The following is a 14923-nucleotide window of genomic DNA, read 5'->3' as shown; positions in this document are numbered from 1 at the left end:
TACTGAAATACTCAGATAAGAGCATGGAACACACAGACATAGCACTGAGAATCTAGCTATCTGTTTCCATTTTAAGTGGTTGTTCATAATAATAATTTCTGTGTTTGAAGATCCTGCTCTTCATGAGTACCAGAGCATTGCATCTGAACCTGCTTTAGCAATACTTGTCTAAGGGGAGAAGGACCAGGCATAGTTCTCCACCACTGGCAGCAGCAGATGCTGAAATGTGGTGTTAGCCTGGTCACTGTGTCACAGTGTAGTCAGAAATTCAGAAGAATGAGATGGGAAATACTATTGTAGAATAATAACGAAAGCAGAGGTAATTTTAATGTGTGACATTGTCTTCTAAGACATTGAGAATATATATGGCATACTTAAAAATGTCTGCAGTCATATTCTCTTCTATCATTTAGAGCCATCAGTGTTTGAAATGAAAAATTCAGTCTCCCTGTGTGTTCAGTATGTTGTGAAAAGTTCACTGATAGGAAATTGATTAATACAGAAAAAAACAAAGCAACAAAGATAACAGCCTTTTACAGCTTTTTATTTTTATTGTTATTATTTTCAAGTTAATGATGGATCAGTTTTTAAAGTCCAAGCGCATGAAACTTTCTCCAACCTCCCAGTCTTCCCCATGAAGGACAGGGGCAAATACTCCCATGGTTTATATAATACCTGTTAAAGCCCTAACTAGGACAAGTCTTGAGTCATGACTACATGGCTAATCATAGTGGCCACGTTAAGGAGGGAAGAAACTGTTTTCCTAATCATGTTTTTTCTCATACTCAAAAGTGGCAAGATTCATTTTCATAAATTCCTGTGAAAATATAGCCTTTGGCAGCAAGTCGGATTCTTAGCCTGGAAGTCTTTGAGGTGATTGACAGTATTGACATGGTTCATTCCCCATAAAATAATATGAAACCATACTCACAGACCCTACAAGTACACTCATTGATATGTATGGCTAAAATCCTCTATTTTTAAGTATAGTTGTCAGCTAAGCAAATAGAACCCTGAAATAAAAGCTGAAAACCGATCCTTCTACAAACTGCAACCTGAGAATGTGCTTAACTACGCACTTTAAACACATTACCTAATAGAACATATACTGAATTTCTAGACGTGTCTTAGATCAGATGTTTTGTTTGTTTTATTACATGATAAATATTGACTCTGGCCAGAGTCCTGTGACAAGAGTCTAGGTTAAAATGAAGTCTTTAAAGAATCCATCCTAGAACAGGCCAAAGGTATATTTAACTGTGCCCTATGTACAGAGGTGGACAAGTGAGTGTAACAAGAGGGAATATCCATTGTATAAAAAGAATTCCTCAAAACAGTCTCCATGACCCCAACAGTCTGTGACTTAAGGACATCTTGAATCTGGAAGTACTTGTATTTAACAGTCCCCTGATAATTTCTCTTCCATAAAGCTTGTTTCTGCCCTCTGAAAGCTCCTCAGCTTTCAGTACCAAATCATCATGCAGCAGGGATTTGCTTGAGCTGGCTAAGTACTTTTAAGATGGAGCTAGAATTAAGAGCTACTCTTGCTTCTAGCATGGAACATCTTCATTTGTGTAACAGCAGGAACAGCAGAATTATTAGCTCACTATCTAAAAAAGCTTATAGACATTTATAGACATTGTTTACAAAAAGCAAACATTTCCTTTTACCTTTGGGATCAAAGTACTGCTGATGTACTTTAGCCCATCCTTGCATATCAAACCTGCCAGTATGTTTCCATGTCTTGCTGAGACCTGAAGTGGCAATAAAATGTTGACTAGTTGTTCCAGCTGATTTTATATTTCATGGAAAAGAAGATGCCCATTGATCTGCTTCTTCCATCTCATTGGTCTGATGCTCAGTGACATTGCAATATATGTTCAGGCTATCTGCCATTAAATAGAGTTGCTTTCAGACTGGCTAACCTAATCCCAATTCTGAGGACCTCTTCTAGTTCATCCAGCTCAGCTGGGTAGTGAAGGTGTACTATTGGGAAAATTCTGGATTTTGTAAGAAAGCCTTCACGATTCACCATAGCTTTTGGCTACTTAAGGATATATGCCCATAAATTTCAAATGTGAAACTACTTCTGATAATAGCAAGTTTAAGGATAATCATAGAACAGAATCACTGGATATTCTGAGTTGGAAAGGACCAGCAAGGATCACCTTTGTGCTGTTGTATGGAGGAGCAGCTTCTAATATATGAAGAACTCTAAGGCAACCATAAGGCATTTGGTGGTGTTCTCTTACATAAAGGTGAATTTTCCAGTTATTTTAAAGACACTAATTTTAGCATTCCTGTCAAAAGCAAGGAAGGAGAAATTTGTTTTATAAATATTAGCTGAATGTTCACAATGATGAAAAATACACTCAATAGACTTTCTGACTTTAAGAGTTAATTCATAACTGTCTTGCAACTAGCTTAGCACGAGCCTTCTGAACACCTTTGCTCTTTCGAAGCCATGTGCATCAGATTCACCAATCTCAGCTAACCTGAGACAGAGTGAACCACAGAGCTGGTGGCAGGACAGTGATTCCTTCCCTCTTTTGCATCTATGAGGAAATGGGATCTTGTCCTCCTGCAGCAAAAACAGATGCTACATCAGGCATGTCCAACCAGTGGCCCATGGGCTGCATGCAGCCTGGTACAGCTGGCAGGGTGGCCCAGCTGCTGCCCCATGCCATCTGCCCCTTCTGATTCTGTAGCTCTGCCCCAGGGGTACACCTACTGCTCAGTAGCAGCCAATGTTAACACTGTCTGAGCTGCAACCAGGGCATGGGGAGAGCACAGTGCAGTGCTGAGTCAAGTTATGGCAAACCGTTGCATGCATTTTGATTTGTTGGCTAAACACTGTACTGTGAACAGAAAAAAGTATGCAGCCATGCTTTTCATTTTGATAAAGGCATTTGAGAACAGGTTTCAAGATTGCCAAAAAAAGTTATAATTTTATTTTTGTACATTTGCAACTCCATTTTCAGTTGACACAAATACATGACCTGCAATTTTTCATATGGAATGTACAGTGATGCAATCAGGCATTCTACTCAAAATTCTGATCATGTCTCTTTACTTCTTATAAGCTGTATCTTAGCAGAGAGATATACCCCATACTGTATGGAAGTAAAGGTTGAACCTTTCCACCAGTATCCCATTACATTTTGTTGCTGTGTGACAGAAGGCAGCAGAGGGGCAGTCTGACCAAATAGTCATAGAAGGCATGGAAGTGCTGATGAAACAAATGTGTGTCATTGAAATCCTCCATGCAGAAAATTGGCACCCACTGACATTCATCAATGCTTGTGAACGTTTATGGAAACTGAATGCTGTTCATCGCTGGTGAAAATACATAGCTGATGGTGGTGACTGTGTTGAAAGCTAGTACTTTGTTGCTGAGATTTTGTTCTATCAAATAGCGTTATTGTGCTCTTTGTATCAGTTGTAGTTTCCATGGGACTAAATAGGAGGCATTACTTTCAGATCAATTGCGTGTATGAGGCCCAAGAAAACGCCTGTTCACTCAGTGCTGTTCAAGCAAGCCAAAAGGCCGGACAACCTTGCCATCTTATACTGAAGTAAATCTAGAGATACAGACTTTATGGCAGGAATAACTAGCTAGTTGGTAAAGAGTTCCCAAAATACACCTACTGTCCAGTTTGTTTATTAAGGTGACCAAAAAGCGGGCTAGTCAACTTCATTTCACCTATGTCACAATCCAGGAGCTAGTCTACAGCTACTCGCTCATCCAGGCCCTAAGCCTGGGTCCACCTGCTGGATAAGTGAAGCAGAAAGCTGATGATATGCACCTCACCAAGGGGCCTTGTCGTGTAGGAAGATATAAATGTTTCCTATTAAAGTGGCTGTATTGAATAGTAAAACTCATGTTGTTACTGCTTCTTTTACGCAGCACTAGTGACTACTTTAGTGATCTTTTAAAAGAAAAGCATAGATTGCAAATTGGCAAATGCTTAGTGGACTATTTGCAGCAACCACTTTTGGAGCAAGGCTGAAATATGATGTGTATTGCAAAGCCTGAAAGACAAACAGAGCTGGTAAAGTAATCAGCTCTTGAACTCTGATCAGGATTGCTGTTCCATGACACAGAGAAATGTCAAGGTTGCAGACAAGTGTCATAGTGTTCAGACTACACCTGTTTTTACAGTGTTTATAGTGTGGACCAGATTTTAAAGCTGAGTGTTGTGTGTTAAACATTATGTTCATTTACTGGGCAGTGTTTTAATTAATCACATACAGAGGAACCTAATGGCCATGTTTCACTATATTCCACGTCAAAGAAATATTCTGTTTCCTTTTCTATTGTCAGATTCTCTTGTATGTCTCTAGAAGGCTAAGGGCTGTTTGGCACCTGGAGACACATTTAAAGACTGTATCAATTCAGACCAATTCCTAGCAGAACAGTGTCTGCCATAATTAAACTCTCATCCGAGTATGATTCAAATCAATTCATTTTTTTCCACTGACTTCTGAGCACGAAAGATAAAAAGCCCTTAACATGTCAGCAGCTCTATTTGTTTAATGTTTAGTTACCTTTATATGGTCAGAATATTAGACTCTGTGGCTTTGGGTACTAGGAAATGCAGAACAAACATCTGGAGAAGCCCTGCTTGTAGACATCTCATGTTTTCTCAGGATTTGTTAGGTGTGATACTTCCAAAAGTTATGCTGGTAGGGTCACCATGCAGCAAAAAAGTATTTATCACTAAATGAGTGAGTTTATTTGAGCTTTTAATTGCTATTCCTTCACTAACTACCATTAATCTTAATAACTATTAGTTGGGCTAAAAGTACATAGATAATTGTGAAGAGAGTATTTCTAGAAAATTGATGCCCAAATTATTGTTTCCCTGCTATTCCCTTACATCACTTTCTCACACCCCTCCCCTCATCTCTATGAGGATAGGAGGCTATGGATGTATATAGATAACTCTCCATTTCCCAACCTCTTTTCCAGTAGTACGCCACAGACCTCATCCTCCCCCAGAACACAAAACATGGAGTGCAGTCAGCTCAGTCCTTTGAGGTCAAATAAAGGATAAAGAAAGTTGTTGTGTGTGGGCCAGGAGTAAATAGGATGAACAGTGCCCAAGTTGTCCTGGTAGCAAGGTATTCAGTGTCTGGACTGGCAGTTCATCTTAAACTGTCTGATGAATTAATTTACAGTGTCAAACTGTCTGAAGGATTAGTTTGCAGTATCATGACTGGGACTCAGCAAGGTCCGTGGTGAAACATGTTCTGAAACAAATCAGAGAAAAATGCCCTGTTGTTCATTTTGTTTGACTTTTTAGTTCTGATGCTGCAATACTTGAAGAAAACTAAATGTCTTTGATAAGTTAAATGAAAATGAAGATAGCACACCAAAGCAGTTAACATATGATATTTAGGCAAAGAGTTATCTCTGATACATCCTTAACATCTATTACATTTGTGTTATACATTTAGCCTCATCTGTGTTGACACATTACACACTGTATGACATAATTACTTCTATATTAAGGACCTTGGCAGTCTGACTGTTTCAGAGTTATGGAACACAGTGGGATTGATGAATGGTTTGCAGGTAACAGGACATACAATGCATTAGCAAAAATCAGAAAATCTTCCAAAACATCATGGAATGCTTTCTAAGGCTTTCATATTCTCCTTTGTCCCCTCCTGCACATTTTTTCCTCTTCCTCTTTTACTGCTAAGGTCAGGTTGTCCTGATACATGATGGTGCAATAAGTTACTTTTTGACCAACACTGTGAATTGGGTTATTTACCTGTCTCCCACTTCTACACGTTTTCGTGGTAACAAAGTTAATGTTCTACTATTTAATTAATTAAATATTTATTTACTTTAAGTTCATTTCACCAATATTTGTGGAGGAGATCAGACAAAGCAAACAAAGTAACTATCTTTTGGTGATGGCTTGAGAAGTCTGTTAACATACAGCTAACATGTTTAGATCGTACAAGAAGACAGCTTCTCTAGAACAGTGTGTTGTGCAATTCTCTGTATTTGCTGATGTGTTCTTTATCATTACTTAGTGGAGCATTAATGGGAGGGAAAAGGCAAGTTAAATTTTGCATCTGTACTCTGGCAGCTAGCCAGCGCATTAATAAGGATGATGAAAGATGTGAAAAATTACTTATTTCCTACCTTGTTCCAGAGAGGGGATTAAGAGAGTGAAAATTCTTCAGAGACAACAAAGATGAGGCTGAAAAAAAGCTGTGAAACTTTAGTTGGGACACATGGGAAAGACAGAGCTGGGTATTAATTTACAGACTAGGGATGGTCATCAAACCTGATGTTGGGACCAGATTTGTTCTTGTCAGGGGACGTGACTGTCATGAAGGAGAATCTACAGTTCAGGAGGAAAGCAAAAGATGAAGCATTATCATCGATAATTTTACAGAGGATTACACCCCAGTTCAAACAGCTTTTTCATCTCTCTGTCAATATTACACGTATTTTTAGAGTACCATAATAAAGAATCAAGATCCATTTTAGATCACTTTGGAAAGCTGGTTTATTGAAGACTTTTCTAGAGCCTTAATGAGATAAATGCAGATCACAGAGATAGTTATGGAAACCCGTCTTTTCTGATATACAACCTGAGGGCACAGTCTCTAAATTCTGGGGCTGTGGATGAAACAATCTGGATTGTTTCACTGTTTCATTTAACTTGGAATAAGCAAATCAGCTCACCAGGTAATTGACAGCTTGCAGTGTCCTGTAGATATCATGGCAAAGTCACCTCTTCCCACAACCTGGAAAGATCAGGTTTGATAAGTATGGGAAGTCAGAAACCTTTAGAGGCACACTGGTGGCTTGAACAACAAACACCATTAATCTGGAGATTACCGAATCCTTTAATCTGTTTTTAATCTCCATGTTTTTAAAGCTGCTTCTTTGAAACTTTAAACCAACTGATGTTTTCCATCAGTCTCCTGATTCTGCATTTGGCAGGATCAGAGGGTCTTTCTTATGCAACACGTACAGTGCAAAGTTCACTCCTTCTCTCTCAGCTACGGTGTCATGGTTGGTGGCTGTATCAAAAGCTCACATTACTAAATATTAAGCCTGATTTATTTTTTATGCCAAGAAATTCAATTCTCCTCAAAATCCCTCCACATGACTTATTTCTTCTAATGAGTTTTTCTTCAGTAACATCGTTTTTCTGGTTCCTAAGGATAATGCATGTCTCCAGGGAAAGACTGACCTGACTACCTTCTCTGGCAAAAATACATTGGAGATCCAATGGATTTTCCCTCACAATATTTCTCTAGCCAGCAAGTAAATATCCCAATTAAATACATTTTCCTTGTGATACTTTCATGAGAAAATAATAATAATAATAATAATAATAATAATAATAATAATAATAATAATAATAATAATAATACCAGCTGCTTATGCATTCACTAATATAATGAACATTTTGTCTCCCAACCCTAATACATTTAATACAATTTCTGTGGGGGAAAAAAAAAAAAAAAAAAAAAAAAAAGTTATGTAGGAAAACATCCTAGAGTGAATACTGAAAGGATCAGAACAGATATTATTCTTTATATCTTTATGTCTGCTTGTGCTATTGAAACTGCAGTCTGTAATTCGTGTCCTTCTTGAATTTTAATGTACTTTATCAACTCTGTGCTGTAATTACTTGCATATTTTTGGCATATGATGTTTTCAAGTTAGATAAATGCTTTAACCTGGGATACAACTACATTTTCCAGTTTTTCTTATTCAATTATATCCATAATTCTGTTGATACTGAGAAGTTAAAATGATTTGAGTTCTTTTTCTGGAGTTGTGTGTGTTATTTTTACAATTTCAGAAGGAGTAGTAAATTATTGCTTACAGTGTCCCACCCCCTTTGCCCTCTCAACAAAGAAAATAAAAAGAAAAGTCCATGTAATCTGGCAACCAGTGTCTCTCTGTCTGTGTAGCACTTCACATTGTGACAGAGTCTGTGTGTGAGAGAGAGAAGAATGGAAAAACCTAGGAAGAAATTTATTGATGTGATAGATAAGGCAATAATTGCTGGTAAAGCACTGGATCATGATGAAAAGCTTTTTACTTACAAGGGGACTTTCTATCCTGTTGCATTTTGCAGTCTTGAAGTGTTCAGAGCCATGGAGACCTTTGAAGCCAGAAGTGATGATGTCATTTTGGCAGGATATCCTAAATCTGGTGAGTACTGCTTGCCTTCTTCATAAATTAATTCGTGTGATGACAAATAAGTAGAATGTATTTATGGTTTTCAGAAAAAATTCTAGAACTAATTTTTTTTTTCTACAAACATATACAAGAAAGCTAATTATGAGATTATTATATTGGAAGTTTTGCAAGTGACTGAGAAAGTTACCTGATTTCCTTAACTATAGCATGATAGCCTGAAGGCTGATTATCCAGATAGTCAGCTGACACCTTAAAAAAGACCAGTCAATTCATGAGATGTAGTTGCTACCTCTTGGCTGTCCTTGAAAATTCATTTATGCTTTTTCTCAAGGCTTTACATGCAATTCTCCATTTTCTTCCTTTTTAGGTACAAACTGGTTAGGTCAGATCTTAAGTGATCTGGTGGCCACATGTGAAAAAAAAAGACCTGATGAAGCAAAAAATGTTAATGATGAAGAACTAGAAGAATTTCCATATCTTGAAATTGGAGATATTGAGAAATATGAGGTGGGCACAGAATAATTATTAAAGATGTGAAAATGTGATTCTTCAAACACTGAATATCTGAATATACGGTTTGAGAAATACTCCAGTCTTTGTTGGGAACTATCCATTTCTATGTAGGATGCATCTGGCCAGACTGAATCTCATCTGCATCACCAAATGCTGAAGAATAAATACTCACTCTAGGGGGCTTGAGAGGAGCACATATTCATTAGAAATGCAGTCACTTCAGAAATTCAGTGTAGCATTTTCTGTATTTAAGAAGAGTTTCATGAAAAGTTAAATATTGAAATAATGAGTTTTGTTTCTTCTACTTCTTTGTAACCCCTTCTCTCTTCTTTGAATCCTTCAGCTTTATCACACCTCCAGCTAGATTCTGCACATTACATTTAGGTTCTATACTTTGTCTAACAGAACATACTAAATTCCTTAGCACCAAAGCAATGGATAATCTTTCCAAATATTCATCCTTACGGTTCTTTGAAGGTTATTGCTGAGAGAAGTCCACTAAAAACCCAGGATAACAATCATAAAGCATAACTGATCCACCAAAAACAGTTAAGAAATTTAGCAAAGTCATATTTTATCACAGGCCAATGGAGAAGAATACTTGCAGTAATGGCACTGTCTACTTTCCTCCTTTCAATTCTTAATGTAGCGAATGAAGAAGTTACCTTCTCGAAGAGTCATACTCACTCATCTGTGTCCTGGCAACCTCCCAAAGTCTGTCTTCAAAAATAAAGCCAAGGTGAGTGCTGATTTGAATGTCACGTATGGAAACACACAATCAGATGTCTTTGAAAGCCAATTTAGTACATTTCTGCCAAACTTAAAAATTACTTTTATACTTGGGTAGTATGCTGTATGTAGTATGTAGTATTTTTGCATTCATCTCAAAAAATCTCAGTTCGTCTTATTGATATCCTTGTGTCAGTCTCAGGAATGCAAACATGGGGGAAAACAAACCTTCCAGCAGTAAAACACTGTGCTTACAAAATGTCCTATGGGTGGCTTTCTACAGCGTTGCCAAAAGTTTCAGAAAGAATTTGTATTTGTGTGTAGTCATCTAAATGATTAATACTATTTGTATTCTGCATGATTAATTTGATTAATCTGTATGAAATCAACTTTAATAACTGTATGAAATCAACTTTACAAGGTGCTGAAGTGAAATACCCCTCTTCCTGGAAAAAAAAAGTTACTTCTGGACGTAGTGGAAGATGTTCTAGACTGACCAACCTGAAAATTTGAAGCTTATTAAGTTTTTTGTCTTGCTATGGTTTATTGTTTTCTTCCTGGAGAAATAAAACATTTCGATTTTTTTTTTTTTTTTTTAAGATATTGCTGCTGATTCGCAATCCAAAAGATGTAGCTACTTCATTTTTCCATTTTTCCAACAAGTTGCCGGCTCTACCCTCACACAAGACCTGGGACGATTTCTTTGCGGCTTTCATGACAGAGAAAAGTACAGTATATTCTTCTATGTGATTTATTCTATTCTTTGGCACTGTCTAAAAACTTTGCATTTTGTAAATCAGATTCAGATTTTTTGGTCTACAGGAAAAATAAATAAGTAAAAAAATTAGGGATTAAAGAGAGAAAATCAGAAAGCTGAAGCAAATTTTATGGTATTTGTCTTACTGTCTGAAGTTAGATGTTCATCAGAACTGTTCTTCCATAAACAGCTTTAATTTGCACAAAGTGATATTTTCACTGGAAGAAGCAGTTCCTCCTTATCTTCCTTTTGGACTTCACCCCTTTACTCCATTGTCCATCATCTTGTGTCCAATATCTACATACCAAATTGGACTGGAGAAGTGATTTGGGCTATGTCTAAGTGCATTACAAAAACCAAGAATGCAACAGAAAATAAATCTCATTAGTTTAAAATTACATACATTCTCCAGGTTGCCATATCACACATCCAGCTGAAGGGAGGTTTAAACAAGGCTTTAGAAGTAAGGTTTTAGGATTAAGTTTCCATGATGTTTTGAGTATTGATAGCACTTCAGCAGACTCACATCTGACTTGAAATACTGACTATTTTCACCATATCAATGTACAAACTGCACCACCTCCCCGAGGTGCACACATGCAGAGCCAGCTAGGTTAGGCTTCTTTGGACTTTTCCTTGGCTTCTTTGTTTTTATTGTTGTGGATACTGGCCACAGCCAGCCTTTGATCCCAATAATGTGCTTCTGCCCCACTGTTGCCCTCAGCTTGTTCCAGCACAACTGTTTGTGAAGGTGTGTAGTGGACCAGCTAGGGAGCTGATCTGGCCTAAAAAAAATTTCGACAGTACAGGTGAAAAAGGGATTGTACCCCATATTTTTTGCAGCTCAAGTGGACGTAGCAGGCAAATCCTTTAGAGCCACATTGAGCTGGTAAGAGAACTTACCCTGATGGCTCTGGAATGTGTGTGTTGCAAAGACCCATAAATCCTCCAGAATGGATTAAACTCTGGCAGAGCCATGATTGCTAATGGCCATGTCTTAGGGATCAACTTATGAAGTAAAAATTGATTAGTATAATAACAAGCTTTTCTTATGTTCATTTATTCTTCATCTCAGGATTATTTTGTTTTATTCAGTGCCCTGGGGATCCTACTTCAATTACATTTCTGAATGGAACAAATATGCCACTGATGAAAATGTTATGACAATAACATATGAAGAACTAAAAGAGGTAAGTTATCAATGGAAACAAATATAGAATCATAGAATCACTGAGGTTGGAAAAGACCTCCAAGATCATAAAGTCCAACCATTCACCTACCACCAACATTTTCCCACTAAATCATGTCCCTTACTGCAATATCTAAATGCTTCTTGAACACCTGCAGGGAAGGTGACTCCACCACTTCCCTGGGCAGCCTGTTACAACATCTGACCATTCTTCTGGAGAAGAAATCTTCCCTAATGTCCAAACTGCACCTCCTCTGACACAACTTGAAGCCATTCCCTCTAGCCCTATCACTAGTTATGTGGGAGAAGAGGCCAACCTGCACCTTACCACAGTCTCCCTTCAGGCAGTTGTAGAGAGTAATAAGGTCTCTCTTGAGTTTTCTTCTTCTTCAGTCTGAACAATCCCTGTTTCCTCGGCCACTCCTTATAAGGCCTGTACTCCAGACCCCTCACCTGGGGTCACTGCCTTTCTTTGGATATGCTCCAGAACCTTCATGTCTTTCTTGCAGTGAGGGGCCCAAAAACGAACACAGTACTCGAGGTGCAGCCTCACCAGAGAGCTGAGTACATGGGGATGATCACTCCTTTGTTTCTGCTGGCAACACTATTTCTGATACAAGCCAGGATGCCATTGGCCTTCTTGGCTACCTAGGCACACTGCTGGATCACATTTAGCTGAGCATCCGCCAACACTGCCAGAACCTTTTATCATCATGAATCTTTCCACCCACTCCACTCCAAGCCTGTAGCATTGCTAGGGGATGTTGTGGCTAAAGTGCAGCTCTTGGTACTTGGTCTTGTTGAACTTGCCTCATCTCATCAAGCCAGCCTGTCCAGATCCCTGTAGTTTCTTCCTACTCCCAGGCAGATGGACACTTCCTTCCAGCTTGGTGTGGTCTGCAAACTTACTGAGGGTGCACTCAACTCCCTTATCCACATCATCAATAAAGACTTTAAACAGGATGGGCATCAATACTGATCACTGGGGAACAGCACTTGTGACTGGTCACCAGATAGATTTAATTCCATTCACCACATTTTACACTTCCATATTTTACACTTCAAAGTGTAATTGTTTCTAAACCAATAAACTCTTATACGTGCATAGTGTATTAAAATTGAATGATATGTGTATAAGTCAGATTCTTGTTTCAAATGACCGCAAAGTGGATCTCCAGCTTAAAAGCCTTTCTGTGAGTGTGTGAAATTGATTCTTGCTTTCTCTCCTGCTGCAGTATAAGCCCAAGTCATTTTAAATCAAAATCTGCGGTAATTCTTTTTTGGAGCTTTTGGATAATCAGCAGCATAGATTTGGCTCAACTGTAAAGCATATGCAATTTTCTGTGATATACAGGAAGGCAGGTGATGTTTTCTTTAGAACAATAACAAAAAGAAACAATACATAACACTCCAGTCCTGCTGAACTCTGAAACCTCTAAATATGCAGGCAACTGAGAAATGCTGGGTTTTGAAAGAGGTTTGATAAGAAAGCAGTGTAATTTGTTTAAATGTCACATGGTATCTTTCATTCTACTTTTCAGAATCGACCCCTGGGAGTGAAAAACATTGCCTCTTTCCTTGGGATTTCCCTGACTGAGGAAGAGCTTCAGAATGTGGTAGAGAGAAGCAGTTTCCAGTCCATGAAGAAGAATTCTGAGAAGACCCATGGGGCTCTGGGCAGCATGCTCTTTCGCAAAGGTAGGAATCTTCCGGAGTTCCAGAGGCAGAAACGTGATTCTCTCAAGAACTTCATCCCGTTCATCACTGGCTTATTTTTTGCATATATACTATAAAGTGTTATACATAAGTATCAAGCATATTATCACTGCTCTGCTTGAGAAGACTAGTAAAGGAGCACTGGTGAGGAATCAGAATCACTGAGGTTGGAAAAGACCTCCAAGATCATCAAGTCCAACCATCCACCTACCACCAACATTTTCCCACTTAAACATGTCCCTTACTGCAATATCTAAATGCTGCTTGAACACCTGCAGGGAAGGTGAGTCCACCACCTCCCTGGGCAGCCTGTTCCAACATCTAACCATTCTTCTGGAGTAGAAATTTTTCCTAACATCCAAACTGAACCTTCCCTGACTCAACTTGAAGCCATTCCCTCTAGCCCCATTTGTTGAACTTCATCCCATTGGCCTCATCCTATCGATCCAGCCTGTCCAGATCCCTCTGTAGCTCCTTTCTACTCCCAGGCAGATGGACACTTTTCCTCCCAGCTGCAAACTTGAGAACCAGTGATGCTCTTGCAGCAAACTGCAACCACTGTATAAAAATACAAGTTGGCAAGTGAGCAGAACTCGAACTTCCATCTTGTCAGTCAAAATTGACAGTGGTATAAAGAGCTGCAGAGAAATAAGACTGTTCTTTTCTATCTTAGCAGTTTCACAGAGCTGTAACTCCAATTACTTCACAAAATTACACTGGTGAAAAAAGGAACTAAGTTTTATCTTGAAAATATGGATCAACTCCACTTAATGGATAAGAGATTATATGTATGTATATAACTGAAAAATAAGATTTCTTGTTTCTCAAGAGTTTATTTGCTTCTTTGAAGGTGGCGTAAGTGACTGGAAGAATCTTTTTAATGAAGAGCAGAATGAGAAAATGGACAAAGTATTTGAAGAACGTATAGCACGAACAAAACTAGGATCAAAGTTAAAGTACGACGTCTACTGCAAATGAGAGATCTTGCTTTGGCTACATTTATTTGCTGAATATGATGGCAACTAATGATATTCAGATAAACATGACAGGCTTGTTTCAGTACCTGCTACCTGGAAGACAATGGCCTTTTTCACTTTCTAGGGAAACTCAGTAATTCACTTTCCAGGCAAACTCAGTCATTCTAAATAATTTACATAGGGCTATTTAGCATGTTGACATCCTGTTTTGTTTTGTTTTGTTTTGTTGTTTTTGTTTTTTGTTTATCCAAAAATGCCTCAGATCAGGTGACATCTCCACAATTAAGATCACTATCAAAATATGGATCTGACATAGCTTTAATTAATGACGAAGAATATCTTCCCTCGGACTTCAGCACAAACTGTATAAAAGCTAGAGGGAGGATAATGAAAAGGAATGGCAATCATCATTTTTAAGGACTTTAATCTCTGACTATAGAATTTCAAACTGAAATTCAGCTTACAGATTGGTTTTAGCAGCCAAGATACAATAAGAAGTGCCATTTTTACGTATAATAATTGTCTTTGTGGAACACAAGAAAAATCCCAAATTAATTTTCTTTCTAATATAATGTAAATTTTTCTCTTGGTCCACTGAAAACAATGTTTCTACCTGCATAAAAGTTAGTAAAAAGGAAAATCATGAAGTCAATGTTTTTTTTCTTGTGTTTGAAGATACTTCTTAATCCATATACCTTTGTGCTTCTTCTAAGACCTGCTGTTGTTTTCCCTGCTACAGACAATACAGTAAAAGAGGTAGAGAATATAGACCTGAAAATGATGTTTCCTACCATTAAAGCCAGTGTAGTGCTCTTAACCACAGAACTATACTTGGCATTCCCTTTGCTCATTCTTGA

General features: G+C 38.1%; 1 protein-coding gene and 1 long non-coding RNA gene across 4 annotated transcripts; one reads left to right on the top strand and one right to left on the bottom strand.

Moving 5' to 3' along the window:
• Nucleotides 1-2920: 2920 nt before the first annotated feature.
• LOC107311488 (uncharacterized) lies at nucleotides 2921-6794 on the bottom strand. 2 transcript variants are annotated; one of them, XR_014943944.1, is made up of 4 exons: nucleotides 6710-6794; nucleotides 6306-6362; nucleotides 6161-6218; nucleotides 2921-5253 (listed from the first exon to the last, which is right to left on the bottom strand). It is a non-coding gene; the product is annotated as an uncharacterized LOC107311488 (long non-coding RNA). The 2 variants fall into 2 exon arrangements; XR_014943945.1 differs by having other exon boundaries at nucleotides 4714-5253; nucleotides 6161-6229.
• A 1130-nt stretch (nucleotides 6795-7924) lies between these two features.
• Nucleotides 7925-14713, top strand: LOC107311487 (sulfotransferase 6B1-like). 2 transcript variants are annotated; one of them, XR_014943943.1, is made up of 7 exons: nucleotides 7925-8197; nucleotides 8553-8692; nucleotides 9348-9437; nucleotides 10028-10154; nucleotides 11260-11374; nucleotides 12915-13071; nucleotides 13940-14713. XR_014943943.1 is itself a non-coding variant. In XM_015858018.2 (7 exons), exons 1-7 carry the CDS (start codon nucleotides 7996-7998, stop codon nucleotides 14065-14067), a joined length of 939 nt encoding a protein of 312 aa, XP_015713504.1. In that variant the 5' UTR covers nucleotides 7925-7995; the 3' UTR covers nucleotides 14068-14713. The 2 variants fall into 2 exon arrangements, 1 of the variants encoding a protein (XP_015713504.1); XM_015858018.2 differs by having other exon boundaries at nucleotides 11280-11374.
• The last annotated feature ends 210 nt before the right edge of the window (nucleotides 14714-14923 follow it).

Source organism: Coturnix japonica, chromosome 3, assembly GCF_054131305.1.
Source record: "Coturnix japonica strain WE chromosome 3, WE-NBRP24, whole genome shotgun sequence".
NCBI classification, from domain to species: Eukaryota; Metazoa; Chordata; class Aves; order Galliformes; family Phasianidae; genus Coturnix; species Coturnix japonica.
This window is presented reverse-complemented; position numbering and strand designations above follow the sequence as displayed.

What these genes read in the sequence shown, in the direction of transcription:
- LOC107311487 (XM_015858018.2), top strand. Translation starts at nt 7,996, where the DNA reads ATGGAAAAACCTAGGAAGAAATTTATTGATGTGATAGATAAGGCAATA. An exon ending in GGCAGGATATCCTAAATCTG is followed by an intron (nt 8,198 to 8,552) that starts GTGAGTACTGCT and finishes CTTCCTTTTTAG; the next exon opens with GTACAAACTGGTTAGGTCAG. An exon ending in CAGCATGCTCTTTCGCAAAG is followed by an intron (nt 13,072 to 13,939) that starts GTAGGAATCTTC and finishes GCTTCTTTGAAG; the next exon opens with GTGGCGTAAGTGACTGGAAG.